Source organism: Eschrichtius robustus, chromosome 14 (genome assembly GCF_028021215.1).
Source record: "Eschrichtius robustus isolate mEscRob2 chromosome 14, mEscRob2.pri, whole genome shotgun sequence".
NCBI classification, from domain to species: Eukaryota; Metazoa; Chordata; class Mammalia; order Artiodactyla; family Eschrichtiidae; genus Eschrichtius; species Eschrichtius robustus.
The window spans coordinates 15,334,619-15,355,693 of NC_090837.1; the positions used below are offsets into that span (position 1 = coordinate 15,334,619).

Below are 21,075 nucleotides of genomic sequence, written 5' to 3' on the forward strand. Positions count from 1 at the left end.
AATGAGGAAGGGCCCCCCAGCAAGCTGGGGCGGGGGTCAGACAAGTGAGGACCAGACAGCATCCCCACCCCACCTTGTGTTGACTCAGCCCTGGAATGTCACTGCCACCCCTGGTGGGGAGGGGGGAGGGAAAACCCCTCAGTGCCTCCAATTATTTATCTGCTTGAAACAAAAATTAAGCCGAGTTAGAGGAAAATTAAAAAGTCTTCATTTGTTGCACATGGGGTTTGTGTTCTGAGACTGAAACCCGCTGCAAATATCTTGGTTTTCTGGTCAACTTTGGACAAAATCCCTCATTAGGCCATTTGGACCCAGTCAACTCCTCACACGTTGATTGACGGGTGATGATAATCCCAAGGGGGAAGCCCCGCTGTGGCCAGTTTTAGCCACAGGGCCCACCAACAGGCTGTTTGCCATGTTTGGGGATGACGCAAAGCCGGGCAGCACCACCACAGACAGCACCGTCAAATGTCCCGAGGAGGGTTCCAAAAGGTCTTGGCCAAATTGAATGATGGATTGAAGCCAGGTGAAGGAAAATAAAGAGGGCTAGCTGTCCAGTAGTACAGCCAGGGCCACAGAGGTTAAATGCATTAAATCCAAAACAAGGGAGGCGTGATTGGATTGTATTAATCTCACCAAGAAAAAAAATCTTTTAACTTCTCTGGGGGTTGATTGAGTAGCATTTGGACATAGAACCACAGTTTTGTTCCCTGACCAGGGATCAAACCCGGGCCCCCGGCCATGGAAGCACAGAGTCCTAACCACTGGACTGCCAGGGAATTCCCAGAACAACAGTTTTTAAGATAAAGCACATTTCACCCACATGAGGTTAATTAATTCACTTGGTCATATTAATAGCAGTAGAGAAGATAGAACAAGGGAGGATAGAGTCTCATTCCATATTACTCTTAAACAGAATTTTTCAACCTCAGCACTACTGGCATTTGGGGTCAGATGATTCTTTGTTGGGGGGTGGAGGGTGCGGTCCAGTGCAGTATAGGACGTTGAGTGAATGGAGGGGAGAGTGGGAAATCCAGCGGGGAACAAGTTAGTACAGACCTGCCCTCAGGCTGCTCATGGTCCCCTGGGGTGAGTCTCCAGGGGCTGCCAGGCTGCAGAAACTCAAAGAGGCTCCAACCCGGACTTGATGGGGAATAAACATGAATGAGGAGCCAGGCTTGGAGGGAGGACTCAGGAAAAGGGGACCAGAGGGGTGGGAAAGTCCTGGACAATAATAACACTACCAAAGATAATCATAATAGCAGCTACTGTTCTTTCAGCCCTTACCCGGTGCCTGACACTGGGCTGCCACTATCTCTGTCTTGCAATACCCAGGAGGTACCATCATTTCCATTTCTTGGGGCAGGAAACTGAGGCTTAGGGAAGTTAGGTGACCACCCCAAAGTCACACAGATGGATGTCAGTTTCAGCCCAAGTCTGATGGACTCAGGAGCCAGAGACCTGAACTAATCAGGAGACTCTGGGGCTTGGCTGCACCTACCAGGGAGGGCAAACAGAACTGAGAGCTGTCTGTTCCTCCTCGGGGTTGTGAAGACAGTCGTCATCATCCCCACTTCCCACAACCAAGGAAACACTGATCTGGGTGTGATGCAACAGAGCCAGCAGGCAGAGGTGAGAGAGGCAACTTGCCCAAGATTCCACAGCCAGACTCCCACCCTCCTCCTGGGACTACCGGCTCTGCCTTCACCTCCCTACATTGGATAGATCCAGGCCTCAGTTTGCCCATCTGTGAAATGGGGGAAGGGGACTTTCAGTTTCCTCCCTGTTTCTCAAGACCTTTCAAGGGAGGATTAGATGGGAAAGGAAAGCCCTGGTTCCCTATTACATAGAGCTAGGGATGAAAATGCCCTCTTTAGTACCAGAAAAAGAAAATAGCCATCACCTATTAAGAGCCCGCTATATGCTGGGCACTGTCCTTACGACTTTACATCAATTAAGTCATTAAATCCTCACAACAAATCTAAGGGGTGGATACTACTATCAGTTAAAGCAAGTTCATGGCAAAAGTTGGATTTGAACTTGGTCCTGTCAGGAAACTGACTCACTTGCTATCTGGAAACGGACACGCCTTGGATGCTAGAGTCATGGGCATAAACTGATCTGGCTGAGGTCTGTACAATGACAGCGGCCAGCCTCCCTCTAAGACCCTCCAGCAGCTGACTGGTCACAATGTCCCCATCACACCGCCACTCTACCTGGTTCTGCTCCATTTGCTCTCCAGGGTGACCATGGGTGAGCCCCCTGCCCTGTTAGGGTCTCGGGTTTCCATCCATGTGATGGGACACAGAACCACACATATACCCACACATGTACATATTTTTTTACATTTTTAAAAAATGAAGATATGCCCAGACTGCAAATGTCCATCAACTGCTGAATGGATAACAAAAATGTCGTCTATCCATACAATGGAATATTATAAAGACATAAAAAGGAACGAAGCTTTCCGGGCGGCGGGGCCGGAACCCAGGTCCCCGCCCATGCCAGCGCCCCCCGCCGGCCGAGCCCCGCGCCCCGCGCCTCCGTCCTGGGTCACGGTGGTCGGAGGTGCGCCCGGGTCCGCGGGACAGCCGGGCGCAGAGGTCGCTTGTGTTGGGGATGGGGGGTGCGGCGAGGTTCCGGTGCCTCCTCGGAGGATCGCGGGTCTGGGGCTGGGGGCGCCGCGGCTTGCTCTGCTCTCCGCACTCTCCTGGCTCTGAAGCCTCGAGAACACCGCTAGGCAGCGGTAGTTTAATGGGGAGTTTGCCTGCTGGAAACTAGGGGCCTGCTGGGGTCTCAGTTCTTGGCTGGCCCCGGAACACGAGGTTGCCAGGCGTGTGACGGCAGCAGGTAGGAGTGAGCCGCTGGTGCGGTGATGAACAGGAAAGGAAGGACACGGGCTGTTGGCCTGTGAACCTAGGCAAGAACGACCAGCCAACACAGTCCAGACCAAGGTCCATGGGCCCAGCTCGGTCCTGTGCGGCTGGTCAGTGGAACAGACCTGCAGGTGTGGCTCTTGTCACTCTAGGACTGGCTTCAGGATAGAGCCTGCAGATGCGCCCAGGGCACCGCCCGCAGTTCTCCAGGAGAGTGCGCCTGAGTGGAGCCAGGGGGGTGTGCCCGACTCAGCACTGCGGCCACGCATGTCCAGTCTGCTGGCAAGGGCAGTGGGGAGCCGGGGAAAGTCATGGCCTTGCGAATGTCCTCTGATGAAAAAGAACGTGCAGGCTTAACTTTGGCGTGGAACGCTGGTGTGTTGAAAAGCAGTTCTGTGTGCTGTTCCCCCTTGGTGTGGCTCAGCAGTGCTGAGGCAGCAGGCGGGATGCAGAAGTGTGAGCGGAGACCGTCTGGAATCCCCGAACTCCAGGGAAACTAGAGGTGACAGCCAGCCTAGTGAAGAGGACAGGAGTTGGGGGCGATGGCGGCAGCCCAGCAGGCGCCCCTCGGCTCAGGGCCCTAATCCTGGCTCCAGCTGGGTGGTCAGGGAAGCTGCAAGGTCTTCTGGGCGAGCAGAGCCCACAGTCCTGAGCTGTTCTTCACTGTGTTTGGGTCATCTCCCCCCATCCAAGGGGAGAAATCTAGATGAGGTTTAAGAATTAGTGTTTTAGGGCTTCCCTGGTGGCGCAGTGGTTGAGAATCTGCCTGCCAGTGCAGGGGACACGGGTTCGAGCCCTGGTCTGGGAAGATCCCACATGCCGCAGAGCAACTGGGCCCGTGAGCCACAATCGCTGAGCCTGCGCGTCTGGAGCCTGTGCTCCGCAACAAGAGAGGCCGCGATAGTGAGAGGCCCGCGCACCGCGATGAAGAGTGGCCCCCGCTTGCCGCAACTAGAGAAAGTCCTCGCACAGAAACGAAGACCCAACACAGCCATAAATAAATTAATTAATTTAATTAAATTTAAAAAAAAAAGAATTAGTGCTTTAAGAATGTGGATCTCATAGTTGAAACCTCGGAATACGTGTTTTCAGCACAAGGTGTTAAAGTGAACGGAAGGATTCAACGCCTTTTCAAGGAGGGTGTCTCTATGTGGGCAGAACTAGAGAATAAATGGGTCTTGAATTTAAAAAAAAATTTAAATAAATAAATAATAAATAACAATAAAAAGGAACGAAGCACTGACACATGCTACAATGTGGTTGAACCCTGAAGACAGAATACTCAGTGAAAGAAGCCAGACACAAAAGGTCACATAGTATATGATCCCATTTATATGAAATGTCCAGCATAGAAGAATCCATAAAGACAGAAAGCAGATTGGTGGTTGCCAGGGGCTGGAGGGAGGGGGGAAAAGGAGCAGTGATTGTTATTGGGTAGGGGGTTTCTTTGTGCGATGATGAAAATGTTCTAAAGCTGATGCTCTGTAAACGGGTGAATTGTACGCCTTGTGAATTATATCTCAATAAAGTTACTTTTTTTTTTTTTTTTGGCTGCACTGTGCAGTATGGTATGCGGAATCTTAGTTCCCCGACCAGGGATGGAACCCACGCCCCCTGCATTGGAAGCATGGGAAGTCCCAGTAAAGTTCCTTTTTTTTTTTTAATGCCCAGACAGGATATCAAAAACGATATATATTTTGTCTTTTTCTCTCTTGTTGGTTCTTATATGATTGATTTTCTTAATTTGGTGTTTTTCAAATCACAGCTGGGATCCAGTCTTGTCGAAATAAATGGAACAATACATAGAGGTCAAAAGAAAGAATTAATCGTCTTGTTTCCACCACTTGCAGCTTCCCACCACCAAGTCAGGGTGCTGCTTGCTCCACTGGAATGGAGCTGAATCCAGCACTTAAAATAGCTGCCTTCCTCATGTGGAGGTAGCATCAAAAGCCTAAATCTGGGACTTCTGACTGTGACCAGGCTGGGCCAGATGCCCTCCCTGACCCCCACCTCCAACCCCTCCATCAGCCTTGTATCCACGAAGCACTCAGAATTCCTGACTTTGCATTTCACAACTAAAAAATGTCACTCGTCACCTGGTTCTACAAGAATGAAGTCGCTAGCCACTGCAATCTCTGACCTTCAACACACCCTGCCCAAAAGGGGTTCAGGGCTGCGATCAGGAACGAGGCACTCTGTGCTCTGGGAAAACTGGCAGAACAGGCCTTCAGACTGTTGGATATTTTCAGGAAAAATTTTTAGGAACCCAATTTCTTGTATCTTCTCATACCTAGAAAAGCACTGAAATCATTAACGGAGATGTCTGCTCCTGGCGACTAGCAGCAACGTTGTACCGAGATGTTTGCTGGATTGCATGTACCCCCTTCACCAAATCTTATATGTACTGACTTCCCCCCCAACCCCCACCTCTTTGGAGCAGCTCCTTAGAGCAATCTGGGAGGATGTCTCCCCCCCACCCGCCCCGGGCTACTGTCCTCAGTAAGTTCCCAAATAAAACTGAAACTCACAGCTCTCACCTTGTGAGGTTTTATTTCAGTCGACTCATTTCATCCCTGCCTCCTGGGTGACCTTGGGCAGTTTTACTTCATCTCTGAGCCTGTTCCCTTACCGGTGACGTGAGATTCAAAATGCCCACTCACCTAGTTATCTGAGGGTTAAGTGAAAACCCACATAGGAAACACTTGACATGGAATCAGGCACAAGCAGATACTCGGGCAAAGTGAGCGCCAGCTGTATACACTCAGATGCACACCGGGAGGCTGCGGCTACGCGTGAGCTTCCTGATACCCACATCCCTTCGGCTCTGCCACCCTGGATCCCCAACACACACCTGTGGATGTCCCACTAGGAAGGGGGGCTCGGGATGGCCTGTGGAAAGTCAGAGGGGGCCAGCAAGAGGGGACAGCTTGTCGCATGGAGGGGGATGGTTGTGTGGGCTGTTTGTGCCCTCTCTGCCCTCTGTCTCATCGATATTCTCGTCCTGGCCAGTTGGACAAGAAACCTTTGTTGAAGGGGCCAGGGAGAAAGCCGACTGTCTGTGTGTGTGTGTGTGTGTGTGTGTGTGTGTATATGTGTGTGTGCGCGCGCGCATGCGCACCACCCCTGTGGGGATACAGACCCCTGCAGACAGCCAGCGACAGATCCGAGGCTTGGCATGGGGCAGGGAGGCAAGACCTTCCACTTCTGTGATGATGAAGATGACGGTGAGGATGATGGTGATGGCTGCCAGCACTTACTGAACACTCACACTCAATTCCATACATACATACGTTATCATGTCATCTAATCCTAGGAGGGAGGTACCATTATCATCCCCATTTTACAGATGAGCAGAGTCCCCAGGAGGCAAAGTGACTTGCCTAGGGCCACGCAGCCCAGTAAATGGCAGAGCCAGGATTTGAACCCTGACCCTCCTGGGTCTTACCCGTAAGGCTGTCTGCCCCTTTAGGACAAAGGAGTCACAAAGGGTGACAGGGGACGGCAATTTAAAAAACTGTGTTTAGATTGCAGTTTTGGGAGTCAGACTGCTGCGTTCAAGTGCCAGCTCATCCCTCTTACTGTGTGCCTCAGTTTCCCTTTCTGTAAGATGGGGATAATTATAGTATCCACTTCCTCCACTGTTTGTTTCTTGGGTGCCTACTAAGTGCCAAGCACGCACTAGCGACTTTAAGTGCGTTATCGCACACCCTCCTCCAGCAGCCGCCTAAAAGCCCTAGGGCAGTAGGTGTTTGTCCTCATTTGCAAGTGAGGTTGTGGGTGGGGAAGGGGAGGTGGCTAGCGGGACTGGAAAAATGACAGAAGCAGCTGCCAGAGAGGCGCAGCTAGCTGCCGGTTCCCCTCCTGGAAGCCCCCGGCCTTGGGCCAGGGGGCGGGGCCTGGCGGGGGTGTGGCCTGTCCTGGGGCCCCATTGGCTGCCCGGAGGCGCCCGGGGGGATAAAGCCCGGACCCGTTAGCCCCGGGACAATTCTGAAGACACTCTCCACCTGTTCTGCACTTCATCTGTCCGTGGGCCGTCTACCCATCAAGACCATCTCCAATCTATCCCTCCCTTTCTCGCACGATTTGTCCAGCCGCCAGCTCATCGCCTTTGCCCGGTAAGCGGCCCCATCCATCCTCAGCTCCATCCCTGCGACTGGAGTGCCTGCGGCCAGCCTGGGTTTTCCCAGGGGAAGAGGGGGAGGTAGAGTCAGTTGAGCATAAAAACCCATGCTTTGAAGCCAGACTGTCTAGGTTCACTGCCAGCTCTGGGCCTCAGTTTCCTCATCTGTAAAGTGGGGGTAATAATAACAGAACCTTCCTCTTAAGGTTGTTGTGAGGGTGAAATGAGATAGTGCACTTAAAGTGTTCAGTCCGTGTATAATAATAGTTCATTTTATTGAGCTCTTACTGAGAGTCACGTGAGACTGTAACTTCTGACTGCCGGGTGACAGGTAGGCAGACTGCAGCTTCCCGCGCCCTCTCCCTCCTCCGCGCCTGGCTCAGCCTCCTTTTTTGAAGTCTTACCTTCCTTAGCAGGTGGGAATGGCTGCCCAGTGCAGTTTACAGATGCCCCCTTTCCACAGGGCACTGTGCTGGAGGGACCCTGCCCCCTCACCTGAGGGCATCCGATGGCACAATGGGAGACGGGTTGGGGGGGGGTGTTCCAAATCCACCTGAAAGGGGTGGGTGCCTCCCCCCACTCCAACCAGGAGGGCTCCCTGAGACCAGGACTTGGCTCCCTGCATAAGACCTGCATAAGACCTTAAGGTCCAGTCAGCCAGGACAGGAGTGCCATTGTTTGAGGAATAACCTCCAGGAGCTAAAAGTTAATTCAAACAGATGTGGGGATGCCCCTGTTTTGAAGTGCCTCCTGTCTCTGACTTTTATTCAGCAGATCTAGGGGAGAGGTGGTGTGTGTTTGGACCCCCCCAACCCAGGCCCTGAATGTCAGTTAATTCAGACAGACGTGGGAGGCCCATATTTGGGGGGTGCTAAGGCTGCTGGGGTGGTCAGGAACACCATCCCCCACTTTTCTTCCAAGCCAGGCATATCTGGACCATTCCGGGAGGGGGGATGCCTGGGCCAGGAGTACCCAGGTCCAGGGGCTGGACCAGTGGAGTCACTGGAAATGTAGTGGGGGGATGGGCGAGGGTAGCCACCCTTGCCTGGCCTTCTGGGGTCGGGGGGAGGGGAGGAGCAGATAGGCTGTTCAACCACCCGCTGATCAATTCTGGCTCCGATCAAGTTGGGGAGAATCAGTTTCCCCTGTGACTCAGCAGGAGAGGCAGGATGGAAAGCCTGCATGTGTATGCGGGGGTGTGGTCAGACTCTGGGCCACCTTAGTTTCTCAATCACCCAGAATCCGTGCAGACAGGGGAGCCTGAGCCACACCCATGTGTCCTGGAGAGAGCCTGGCTCTGGGCCTAGACTGCCTGGTTCAAATCCTGTCTCCCCCACTTGGGAATGCTCTGGCAGTCCAGTGGTTAGGATTCCACGCTTTCACAGCCGAAGGCACAGGTTCATTCCCTGGTTGGGGAACTAAGATCCCACAAGCCACGCGGCACGGCCAAAAATAAAAAATAAAAATCCTGCCTCCCCTACTCCTTAGTTGTGTGACCTTGGGCAAGTCAATACTCCAGTCTCTATTGCTGTGTGACAAACTGCCCCAAGGTGAGTGACTGAAAACAACAGTAGACATTCTTTACCTGTCATGACTCTGGGGCTTGATTGGACTCAGCCAGGTACTTCCCACTTGGGTCTCACTTGGGGGCTGCAGCGTGATGACGGTAGCTGGGCTAGAGTCATCCCTAAGTCAGACCCCATGTCTGGCCATCAGCTGGAATCTCAGCTGGAACTGTCGGGCAGGGCACCTACCTGTGGCCTCCGCGTGCGGCCTGGGCTTGCGCCCATCATGGCGTCTGGGTTAGGACAGGGAGCTTACCAGCCAGGTGGAAGCTGGGTCACCTTACATGCACCAGCCTTGAGAGCCACGCTGGGCTAGAGCCACACACTAGAAATCAGGACCTTCTTTTCCTTTGGAGAGGCCATAGTTAAATATTCACCAGCACATCACTGCTTGGAGGTCACATAGTGTCACTTCCACTGCAGCCACAGCGCCCCTCCCACCCCCGACGCAGTTCAAGAGGAGGAAGCATAGACCCTACCTCACCTCCCATCTAGAAAAGCGTCAATGTCGCATCATAAGAGGTACACGTGGTCAACCTGTAAAACAGAGTCCGTTTCCTCACCAGGAGAACTGCAGAATAATGACACCTCCTAGGACTGTTAAAAGGGTTAAGTGAGTTAATATCTGTAAAACTGAAGACAGTGCCTGGCACATGGTAATCACTTTAGAAGTGATTATTAAATAATATAATAATTATTATAAAAAATAACAATAATAAAAAGCTTCCCCTAACTGGGTACAGGGCTTTCCGAAGGTTAGTTTTTTTAAAATGCACATTTTGGACTTCCCTGGTGGCGCAGTGGTTAAGAATCCACCTGCCAATGCAGGGGACATGGGTTCGATCCCTGGTCTGGGAAGATCCCACGTGCCGCGGAGCAACTAAGCCCGTGCACCACAACTACTGAGCCTGCGCTCTAGAGCCCACGAGCCACAACTACTGAGCCCACGTGCCACAACTACTGAAGCCCACGTGCCCTAGAGCCCGTGCTCCGCAACAAGAGAAGCCACCGTAATAAGAAGCCCCGCGCACCACAATGAAGAGTAGCCCTGGCTCGCCGCAACTAGAGAAAGCCCGCATGCAGCAGCGAAGACCCAATGCAGCCAAAAATAAATAAATAAATAATTTTTAAAATAAAAATTTTTTTAAATGCATATTTAAATAAGTAATATATACGCACATGGCAAAACATTCAAATTGTACATAAGGGGATGCCGAGTGCCAGTTCTCCTCAGAGGCCCCCACCCTGACTGGTTTCTTGTGTGTTTCCTGAGATGTTCTGTGCACATGGGAGCATGTGGATTGTGTGTGTGTGCGTGTGTCCCTGCATTTTTTGCACAGACTAGACCTGATATCCCGCCCCTGTTTCAGCCACTTAGCCATCTTGTGGCTCAGTCTGAATCAGCACCTGCAAATCTATTTCCACCTCGTGCTCTTCAAAAGCTACAAAGTCTGGATGTTATTTCTTTTTTTTTTTTTTTTTTTTTTTTTCTTTCTCACCGCGCCATGCAGCTTGTGGGATCTTAGTTCCCCGACCAGGGATCGAACTCAGGCCCTCGACAGTGAGAGCGAGAAGTACTAACCCCTGGACCGCCAGGGAATTCCCTGGATGTTATTTCTGATGTTCGTAGCTTCCCGGCATAGCGTATGTGTGTCTTGGGGTGGGCAAGGTTGGGGGGCAGATGACCCTTATGCCCATTTTACAGATGAGACAGCTGAGGCTGAAGGGAGATTCCTTGTCCCATGTCAAGTAGGTGGCCGAGTTGAGATTTGAACTCAGGTCTCCAGGTTGCTATAATCTGGGCCTTGTCCTTGGCCTCCTGGGAAGTTAGGGACAGGGTCCCTCCCAGCCACACTGCCTACTGAATGGCAGCAGCTGCCACCAGGGCCAGCTCCCCTGACCCTCTGGGTTTCCTTCCTTTCTCCCAGCAATGATGTCAGGCGAACCCCTGCACGTGAAGACCCCCGTCCGTGACAGCATGACCCTGTCCAAAGTGGCTGGCACCACCGTCTATCTCAAGATGGACAGTGCCCAGCCCTCTGGCTCCTTCAAGATCCGGGGCATCGGACACCTCTGCAAGACGGTACAGCACGGGCTCTGCATCATCCGGGAGAGCGCAGCAGGTCCTCCTTCTGGACAGGCCAGGCCCAGTGCGGTGTGAAATCCTAGGAGCTACAGGCTAGGCCCTGCAACCTCCCCGCAGTGCCTGAGCACCCACCATTAACGCCTCCTCTGGTTAAGGGGTGCCAGTCCAGAGGGTCCCCTTGTGGACTGATCCCAGAGCCATCAGTGGCCTGCCTCTCCTTCACCCTTCCCTGAGCCAGTCTCTTTGGGGAGGGAAGATGTACGGCCTGATCCCCTCCCTCTTTGTCTCTACAGTGGGCTGAGCGAGGCTGTGAACATTTTGTCTGTTCCTCGGGTAAGTGGCCTGCATGCCTCCTCCTGTCCTCCGCTGTGTGTCCTGGGGCCAGGGGCTCCACCTCTCTGGGCCCTGGTTTCCCCAGCAATGAGCCGTTGCAAACATCTGCGGAAGTCCCAATTTAGAATTCCAGCTGGAGGCCAGCGGTCACCCAGGGAGGGTTCAGAGCCTGGAGGTCAGGGAGTCCCACTAACACTATCCGCCCCCGACCCCTGGCAGCAGGCAACGCAGGCATGGCAGCTGCCTATGCGGCCAGGAAGCTGGGCATCCCCGCCACGATCGTCGTGCCCAGCACCACGCCTGCCCTCACCATCCAGCGGCTCAAGAATGAGGGCGCCATGGTCAAGGTGGTGGGTGAGGTGAGTGCCAACCTGGGGCAGGGGCCATGGAGGGCACCTGGTAGCAGGGCCAGGTCCCCCAGCCCCTCACCCCTCCCGCCTCCTCTGTGATCTTGCAGACATTGGATGAGGCTGTCAGGGTGGCCAAGGCCCTGCCAAAAAACAACTCAGGCTGGATCTACGTCCCTCCCTTTGACGACCCCCTCATCTGGTACGTGGAGCCCAGGGTCACCCGGGGTGGGTAGTGACCACCCCGCTACGCCACTGAGTAGACACCTGCCATGAAGCACACCATCACACACAGCGGTGTACACGTGTGTGCACATCATCATGTAGAAGCACACACACAGGCATGGCAGCTGGTGCCCGCACACACGTGCACCAAGGCCCATTCTCCTTGACCATGAGCGAACACATGGGCTCAGATACACAGGTGTGTGTGATTGGGTCTCCCGGCATCAGACACCGAGACAAAGATTTCAGGGAAAGCAGTTGACTTGGGAGGTGACTCATTAGAGGAGTGAGGAGGGAAGCCAATAAAGAGCACTGATGGGCCAGTGACCACTGTGGGCAGCTGGAGCTTAATCCCTCGGGGGCCCCTGGAAGCCAGCGTGGAACATGAACCAGAGTTACCGCACCTGCAGAAGGTGATGCTGGGGCGTCTGTGCATCAGCTCCCGTAATTGTTAATCCCCCTAGTTGGTTGGGGGCTGCTCCCAGGGCGTTTCATCTCCTGGCACCGCCAGCTGCCACAGTCATAGTGCTCCAGTGGCCAGAGAAAGCCCTCAGGTAGAGATGCAGATGCTGGCAGCTGGAAATCAGGGTGGAGTCGGGGACGAGGGGACCAGCCCCGAGGCCCATCAGCCGCCTGGGATGAGGGCAAATACAGAGGGTAAGTGGCATCTTCAGGACTGCCTGGGGTCTCCAGGAAGCCCAGCCCTGACCTGCCCCGCCCCCCCACCTCCTCCAGGGAAGGCCACTCTTCTATCGTGAAGGAGCTGAAGGAGACGATGAGCACAAAGCCAGGGGCCATCGTGCTGGCGGTGGGGGGTGGAGGCCTGCTGTGCGGAGTGGCCCAGGGGCTGGTGGAGGTGGGCTGGGGGGACGTGCCCATCATCACCATGGAGACCATCGGAGCCAACAGCTTCCACGCTTCCACCAAGGCCGGCAAGCTTGTCACCCTGCCCCAGATTACCAGGTAAGTAGGCAGGGGTGCTGCCACTATGTTCCGCGAGCGTTGGGGAGCTCCCCCCTCGGTGCTGGCTGTGAGGCAGATCCCGATGCCAGTCCCATTTTATAGGTGAAGAAACTGAGGCTTTGGTCACTTGCCCAGAGTCACACAGCCAGTGAGTGGTACGGCTGGGACCAAACCCAAGTCTGTGTGACTCTGTACCATGAACATCACACTTCCTTGCATGAAAAGTCTAATATTAATCATTAATTGGGTTCCTCTGTGGCAGGGTTTTACACACCTCACTAATTTACCAACCATTTACTGAGCCCCTAATATGTGCAAGACACTGGCTGATCCTGGGGAGACAGTGGTGAATAAACACAGCTCCTGCTCCCAAGGAGTTCTTATCCCAGCCCCAAACCTTTGACAGATGGTGTTTGATTCGGATTAGGTTTGGCCACATTATACAGGAGCCCAAAATAACAATGGCTTAAACGAAATTGAACTTTATTTCCTCTCATATATAAAAAAAAATCTGGAGGTAGGCAGTCCAGGGGCAACTCCACGAAGCCAGGGGCCCAGGATCCTTGAGTTTGTTCTCCATAATCCTTATCATGTAGACTTATGGCCCAAAATAGCTGCTTAAGTGCCAGCTATCACACCCACACTCCATCTAGCAGGAAGAAGTCTGGGCAGAAGCTATGCCCCCTCCCTTTAAAGACACGATATTTCCATTTACCTCTCATTGGCCAGAAGGTAGTCACATGGCCTGCCTCCCTCCTCTCTCCTATCTCTTCCCCCCCTTCTCCATCCTTGCCTCTCCAGTGTTGCCAAAGCCCTGGGCGTGACCACTGTGACAGCACAGGCTATGAAGGTGTTTCAGGAACACCCCATTTTCTCTGAAGTTGTCTCGGACCAGGAGGCTGTGGCCGCTGTTGAGAAGTTTGTGGGTATGTGCCAAGTCCTTTCAAGACCCAACCTGCTGATTCAGGACCTAAGTGGCTGTCCACTTGGCATGCCAAGGGATCCCATTCACAGTTCTGTCTCCCGTCCCTCCCTGGAATTTCCCATTAATGGAAGTTAATGCAATGTGGTGGTAAAAATAGAAAGACCAAAGGGACAAATGAAGAAGTAAGTCTGATAACATAACAGCAAGGAAAAATAACGGAGTATCTAAAATGTTGGCTCTGAGTTTCCCGGTAGCCAGGGTAAAAAAAGGAAATTATGGGCCTCAGTGTTGGATTCAGAGGTGGGTCTGTAACTAAGTTGGACTCTTACTGGGTTCATCCTGGGACAGGGATGACAAACATACACACACACACACATACACACACACACATACACACACACACATACACACACACACACATACACACACACACACATACACACACACACACATACACACACACATACACACACACTTAAGCTGCCACTTAATTCTCCTACACTCACAGTTATTTTGGCTAATCAACCCTGGCACTCTTGCTCAGATGATTCCTCAGAATGCTCCACACGGTGCTCAGGAAATTACAATCATTTTATCAGTGTTAGCACTGACGATGAAACTCAGCCCTGGCTCAGACCTTGGAAGTTCAATGTAGGGTAATGATGGCGGGGTGGGGTTGGTCCAGGACCAGAGTCTGTGCCCAGGGCTGAGAGCTGATTGGCTCATGCTTTACCAGTGGCCCAACTGTTCCCTTGCACCCTGCGGAACTCTGGCTCTACCCTCCCCATCCCCCTCCTCTGGCAGATGACGAGAAGATCCTGGTGGAGCCCGCCTGTGGGGCAGCCCTGGCTGCCATCTACAGCAACGTGGTTCAGAAGCTGCAAGGAGAGGGGAAGCTCTGCACCCCACTGTCCTCCCTCGTGGTCATCGTTTGTGGGGGCAGCAACATCAGCCTGGCCCAGCTGCCGGCGCTCAAGAAACAGCTGGGCATGAAGAGCGGGCTGCCCCAGTGAGGACGCCTCCCCCTACCCAGGAGACCCCTGGAAGGGCTGGAGTTTCATCCAGTGACTTGTTAAATATTATTCTTGTGTCTGTTGGGAGCCTGTGGCCCGGGCCAGCCGGTAACCTCATTCTCACGCGAACACTGTGCGGAGGGCCCGGAAGGGAAGCAGCCGGCAAGGCTGTGAACTGAACTCTTCGGTATCTGTGTGACTGCTCTGTGGTCCCTCCCCGCGCCCCGCTCTTATCCACCCCTGCTAGGGTGGCAACCGCCCACATGGAATAGACCTGGTGCCCAGAGCAGGGTGGGCAGGAGGGACAGCAGCGGGGCCTCCTCAAGATGAGATGTCCCCGACCCAGGCTTTCTCCCTGGGAAGGTGGACAGGGCCACAGTCCAGGGTGGAAGAACCGTCTTGTCTCTCCTCCCAGAAAGCCCGAAGTCCATCCTTACTCACTTTTCTAATGTGCAAACTTTCATTGAAGAAGAAAAGTATTATTTATTGAAATGAAGCTCCTTTGAGTTTCTCCATCATGGCTGTCTTCCTCCCTCGCTCCCTTCCACCCCACCGTGCCTGCTGTCGCCCCCAGTTCTCAGCACTGAGCACCGTTCCATCCTCCACCCCTGGGAACCCTGGGCTCCCACTTGGAGGCCAGGATCCCAACTCCTGCTGGGCTTGTGTGCCGGGAGGGGGCATCCCTGCATGGCAGGGAGAAGGCGAGGGGGAGCTGTGCTGAACACGAGGGGTTTGGGATGGGATGCGGGCCTCCAGTGGAGGCCGAAGAGTCCAACCTCATTCTGATCGGAAGTCCTTTCTGATAACAGAATGATTTTATCACAGAACCACTGGGAGCGGAGTAGTGAGCCCCCCATTCGTGGGGGTGTGTAAACTGACACTGGACACCCATCTCTGGTCAACGTCAAGCAAACCCTCTCAAACACAAACCCTCTCTTCCAAGGACAGCACATTACTGAAGCCAGCCGATAAACCAGACAGAAGAGGAACTGCCGGGGCTGCCTGGAGGTCCTGAAGGGAGCCCCCCATAGCCACTCAAGAACATCCCTGCACTACCTATAGCAGTCCCTGGGACACTAGTGGATCCCCAAATTCAAAGTGAAGTTTGAGAACCAACCTAACCCTTCGGGATACCACACAGATCCACGTGGGCTTGCAGTCCCCCACCCACCTTGACCAAGAGCAGGTGCTGTGAAATTCAGGGAAAACCCATCCCAGCAACAGGCCTACGTGCTGATTTCCAGGCAGGAGGGACAGCACATGTACTTTAAAAACCCAGGAGAGAGGACAGCAGGAAAGGGATGGGAAATAATCAGCCCCTTGGCCCCAGAATTGTTCCCAGTGGGACAGGGCCTAAAACAGCATTCAGTTCAGGGAAACCTGCCCAGAACAGGAGTCTCCAGCTTCCACTGTCCTGCATGAATCAGGCACAAGACCCCAAAAGAAGGGAGGCAGACATCTCTGCCCACTAAAGGAGGAGCCGCTGTGGGCCAGGACCGACCAGCTGGCCAGACCCTTGTCCTGCAGGGGAGGGCAGAAGTCAGAGATGAGCCTGCGGCTGCCATCTTGAAGCTGAGGATTGTGGGAAACTCCCAGTGCAAAGATGCTGAGGGAAACTGCCTTTCAGGCTGCCCCTGCAAAGGTGGGTCCTGCCTTTACTGGATCAGCTGAAGCTCCAGTGGGGGACCATCTGCATGACCCCCCATTCTCTGTTCAGTCACCTTAGCTTCACACCTACCCTTAACCCCTGAAAAGCAGAAAGAGGGACCAGAATCATTCTAGGGAAGAGACAAGAGTTGCCCCTTCCTACAGAGTGGCCCTGTTTGAGTTCCACCAGCCTGAGCCTCTGATTGCTCATCTGCCAAATGGGTCTCATAAAAGCCTCAGCCTCAAGAGTGGTTGGGAAGATCCAGTGGCCGGCGCACAGTGGTGGGGGGTGGTGACTTTTGTTCTGCTGGGCCCTGCACCATCACAAGGATATGGGGAGGGAGAGCTGTGTCCCATGGGAGAGTCTGCAGACCTGGGCCCCCGTCCTAGTTCTGAAGGGCCCAAGACTTGAGATTTCAGGCACGTCACTTCCCTTCTCCAAGTCTGCATCCTCATCTTTTAACTACATGTGAACATCCCGGCCTACCCCACTTAACAGGGCTGTTGTGAGCTCAAGAGACCTGGGAAAGACAACACTCTTAAGGGAGCTGGGAAATGTACCGGCAGAAAAGTTAATTTTTAGAACCACAAGTTGTCAATTCCCAGATAACAAGAATTGTAAAGCTATGGTGAGAAACAGCAAACTTCCCTGGTGGTCCAGTGGTTAAGACTCCATGCTTCCACTGCAGGGGGCACAGGTTAGATCCCTGGACAGGGAACTAAGATCCCACAAGCCACACAGCGAGGCCAAAAAAAAAAAAAGAAATAGCAAATCCATCTCCAGCCCTCAACTGTGCTTTAGTTTCTCCAGAGCATTTACCAGCATCTTACACACTGTATGTCTATTTTCACTACCTATCTACCTCCCCGATGTAAACGTCACAAGAGCAGGGATTTTTTTTGGGGGGGGGGATACCTGTTGTTTTGAGGTATCCCCAGGACCTTATAACAGTGCCTGGCACGTTCCAAGCATTCGATAAATCCTCGCTAATGAATGAACGTTGTGTGTGTGAGGCCCCGTGTGGGCTACGTCACAGCCACCTTTGCAGCAAATCCTCACCCTCCCCCCACCAAACGTGCACACTCATGCGCGGGGAAATGCTGCTCACATGGTTACCTATTTTACAGATGAGGTAACCGAGGCTCAGAGAGATTAAGTCCCATAACTAGTAAGAGGTGGAGACAGGATTCAAGCCCAGGCCTCGGACTCCCGGGTTGTGTGCTTTCCTCTCCCTAAGCACACCGCATTGTGTGAGTCTCCACTGCAGGCTTTGGGTAAGATCAGGTGGGGAGGGACTCTGTGTTGTGTTGATCTGTCCCCCTCTCAACCCCCAGTATGATTTGGGAAGGTCTTGGTGGTTAAGAGAGCCCTAGAACAGGACCCAGAACAAAGTAGGTGTTCAATAAACATATGGATAGAAGGATGGTCGGATAGATACGGATGGATGGATGAATGGGTAGATGGGTCAGTATCTGGATGACGGATGGATGGATGGATGATTGGAAAATGGATGGATGGATGGATGGATGACCGTGCAGATGGACAAGGGGTGGGTGGGTTGGCAGGTGAATGAATGTATAGATGGACAGACAGAAGGATGGACAGGAGATGCATAGGTGAATGGTCAGAACCCAAACCTGAGAAGAGAGAGGGCGCCGACCCAGCCTTCCCCACTGCCCCAAGAAGCACAGCACAGGGGCCATGGCCTCTCTTTTTAATGGCGGCACAGCCTGCTATTTGGTTCCTGCAGCAGGGGACCTGTGGGCACTGCCCTGAGGCCAGGGGCAGGCCTGGGTTTGGGGGGGCACGGGCCGAGGCTGGAGCAGGGGGCTGACACTCCTGCCTGCCCCCGGAGAGAGAAGGACACTCGGGCCCTTCCAGCCACAAGTGGCCAGAAACTTTGGTTCTTGTTTGGTTTCAAGTTTCTGTCCTCAAGGAGGCTCTCCAGGAGGAGAAACAGGGGAGCTACTTCCCGACGGAGCAGAGTGGGGCTGGGGTCGGGGGTTGGGAGGAGAGATGCCAACCGGAGGCAACGCCCGGGTCTCGGGGGCTGAAGCTCCAGAGCCGCCGGCAGAAACAGCACTGGGAAGCAGGCACGGGAACAGGCCTCTCCTGCCGGCCCCCCTAGGGGCCCCGGAACCCGGTCCCAGGATCCGGCTCCCGCCCTCAGGAAGGGGCGGCACGAGGAGGGGGCCCAAGGCTGTAAGAGAGAGAAAAGCAGGGAGAGAGAGAGAGACGCAGAGAGACGCAGAGAGGCAGAGGGAGACGAGAGGCAGAGGGAGACGGGGATGGCATCACCCACTTAGGGGGACAGAGTCAGTCCTGGGTCCCATCGGGTTCCGTTCCCCACCCAGGAGGCCACCCAGACGAGAGTGAACCTGGCCGACCCAGGTCCCCAACGTGGGCACAGCGCAGGGGGCAATGCTCACACGGGGGACCGGGGCGGGGGGACAGCCAGGAGGGCAGGGTGGTAGCCAGTCGGGTGGCCCCGCTGGGGTCAGCAGGGGCAGACGCAGCAGAGCAGAGATGGAGCCTCAGTCCCACCAGACCTCAATGGGTGAGAACTTCCAGAGGTCGGGCTGGCCCATGTGCAGCAGGCTGCTGAAGGGCGAGGTGCTCCACTGGAACGGGGGCAGCTGGTCCCACGTGGGGCCGCTGGCCGCCAGGAGACGCAGGGCCTTGGCCAGTGCCGTGCTGGTCACCTGGGGGTAGAGGGGAGGGCAGGTCGTTGAGTTGTCCCCACCTGCGAGGCTCTGCTGCTCCCCGCCCCAACTCTGACCCCATCCACAGCCCCAGGCCCGGCACCTTCACATCGATGCCCCCATGGGAGCGCTGGTGCAGGGCCTGGAAGGGGTAGGAGCCATTGGCTGGGTTGAGGTCAGAGCGGGCCGAGATGGCATTCTCCCCATTGGGCTTGGGGTTGCAAGCTTTGCACAATGACAGGGGGTCATGCAGGAAGTCGTTGTACCTGGATGCGGAAAGAGAGAAGACATCAGTGGTGCGGGGAGCGGGGGAGGCCAGACTGCTAGTGGCAGCCCCTCACCCAGCCGCCTGCTTGCAACGTGCCCGGCTCCCTCCCGCCGCCTGGGCTTCAGTCACCACCTCCCCCTTCAGCTGGTCACTCCACAGGCCTCACTCAGCCTCGGCTCTGCCATCCCTCCCTCCCTCCGGGAATCCCTCTGGGCCCCCATCCCAGGCCAGGCTAGAGACCCCGTTTTGTCCCTTCATAGCATTTCCTGGAGCTCAGACGGTCCTAGTTACACGTCCACATCGGTGTGAATACGGGTTGGATTTCTGCATCCCCCAAAGGACAGGGTGCTCCCCAAGGACAGTGGGGACACGTTCTGTGCCTGTTTCCCAGTGCCAAGCACGGAGCCCAGCACAGGGCGGTCACTCCACAGCTGTTCGTCATCCTCACCCATGACATGAGGACAGCAAGAGGGCTCAGCGGAGCGCTGCCTCGGTCCTGCTGTCCTGGCTGCTACACAGTTGCACCACCCCCCTGCCGCCCCCCCGGGCTTGTTGGGAGGTTGAAATGAGTTACAATAAAGCCCCACCACATGACTCTGGGCTCATGGTCCCTCGCGTACCTCATAAGCCGGATCATGGAGTTCAGGTCGTGTACCAGCGACTGGTTCCGCCGGAAGATCTGGGCCCGGGGGCTCCCGTCGTAGGAGAACCAGTCCCCAAAGTGGGCCACCAGGGCCGGCAGCCCACTGGTGTTGAACACAGACTCAAAGGACCTGCTGGGAACGAGGATGGTCACTCACGACCCCCACTGACTTCACCCGGCCGTGACCGTGGCCAGGGAGGTGAAGAGGGTGGTCGTGCCAGGACATTAACACCAACAACCACGACAGTCGGGATAGCAATAATCATGTCTTTTGTTTGTGCTGTGGGGTGGCTTGGTGGGGTGGCCAAGCTAGGGCTCTGGGGTCCAAGAGGCACGGGTTCAAATTCTGACTTCACTGTTGGCCACCTATGGAACCTTGGGAGAGTTAGGTACTTTCTCAAGGCCTCGGTTTCATCATCTGTGAAATGGGAATAGGAGCCGTGGCTACCACGCACGGTGGCTGCACGGATCAAAGGGGATAACCCAGGTAAAGCACAGTGAGGGTCAAGAGGTGCTGGCTGTGTAGCCCAGTTAAAGCAGCTCCAGCTGGAGAGCCACGGCAGGGGTCGGCACCTGAGCCAGGCCGCCTCCTACCACCCTGCGGTGGGTGGGTGCAGACTGGGAGGCCGAACGGATGCCGACCTCACAACTGTACCCTAAAACCATCAGGGCTTTCCTGGAGAAAAAGGGGTTAGGGTGGGTTTCTTTGTGGAGTTAAACAATCACCTGGGAAGCACCCCTCCCCAGCACGGAGAGCTGAGCGAAGGGTGGGGAATACCAGGAAGGGGGGACATACGGGATATTGTAGCTGGCCCAGTAGGTCTTCTGGTAGAGTTCCGAGGTCCTGTCGGCCACCACCACCATGCCCCTGCGACCGGGAAGGGACACGGGGCAGGAGTGGTGAGAAAGGGGGCTCCTGTGGGCGCTGCCCTGCTCAAAGACCCTCAATGGCTCCCCACTGCCTGGGGCTAGATTATGTCCCCAATCTTTAGCCCCAATCAGGAGCTGCCTTCTCCTCCAGGATTGCCTTCCTGATGTTTCCCCTCCCGCACACGATTCAGCTGCCTCCAGGCCTCTGCCTCGGCAGTTCCCTCTGCTGGAATGCCCTGCCCCTTTCCGGGTACTCACGGGAGCTGCTCCAGAATGGTGAGCACCCTTCTCCCAGGGCTGGGCCCGCCAGGGACAAATGCCTTGTAGTCCACGATCATCCACTGGTTGTTGTACCTGCCGTGCCCAAGGAAGGAAGGCTGAACAGACCCTGTGGTCACTGCCCCAGCCTCCCCCTGCCCCCAGGGCCACACACTGTCAGGAATCATGGGGCCGGGGTGGTCTGGGCGCGTCCGGCCATCCGACCGTCACCC

The 21,075-nt window shown here is 54.8% G+C and overlaps 2 protein-coding genes across 4 annotated transcripts in view; one reads left to right on the forward strand and one right to left on the reverse strand.

Annotated features, from left to right (window-relative positions):
* The first annotated feature begins 6,858 nt into the window (after positions 1-6,858).
* On the forward strand, positions 6,859-14,945 carry SDS (serine dehydratase). 2 transcript variants are annotated; one of them, XM_068562335.1, is made up of 8 exons: positions 6,859-6,991; positions 10,490-10,644; positions 10,941-10,980; positions 11,200-11,339; positions 11,438-11,529; positions 12,288-12,515; positions 13,317-13,441; positions 14,245-14,945. In XM_068562335.1, exons 2-8 carry the CDS (start codon positions 10,492-10,494, stop codon positions 14,451-14,453), a joined length of 987 nt encoding a protein of 328 aa, XP_068418436.1. In that variant the 5' UTR covers positions 6,859-6,991; positions 10,490-10,491; the 3' UTR covers positions 14,454-14,945. The 2 variants fall into 2 exon arrangements, with proteins under 2 accessions (XP_068418436.1, XP_068418438.1); XM_068562337.1 differs by having other exon boundaries at positions 11,203-11,339.
* Positions 14,946-17,800: 2,855 nt separating this feature from the next.
* The window catches only part of PLBD2 (phospholipase B domain containing 2), a 28,072-nt gene continuing 24,797 nt past the window's right edge, over positions 17,801-21,075 (reverse strand). Inside the window, exons 8-12 of one of the 2 annotated variants that reach the window (XM_068562334.1) lie at positions 20,843-20,938; positions 20,511-20,582; positions 19,692-19,844; positions 18,907-19,069; positions 17,801-18,803 (exon numbers count right to left, since the gene is read on the reverse strand). In XM_068562334.1, the coding sequence (XP_068418435.1) occupies positions 18,636-18,803; positions 18,907-19,069; positions 19,692-19,844; positions 20,511-20,582; positions 20,843-20,938 (652 nt within the window). In that variant the 3' untranslated portion in view covers positions 17,801-18,635. Of the gene's footprint in view, positions 18,804-18,906; positions 19,070-19,691; positions 19,848-20,510; positions 20,583-20,842; positions 20,939-21,075 lie in introns of both variants that reach the window. The other variant, XM_068562333.1, reaches the window with a different exon arrangement.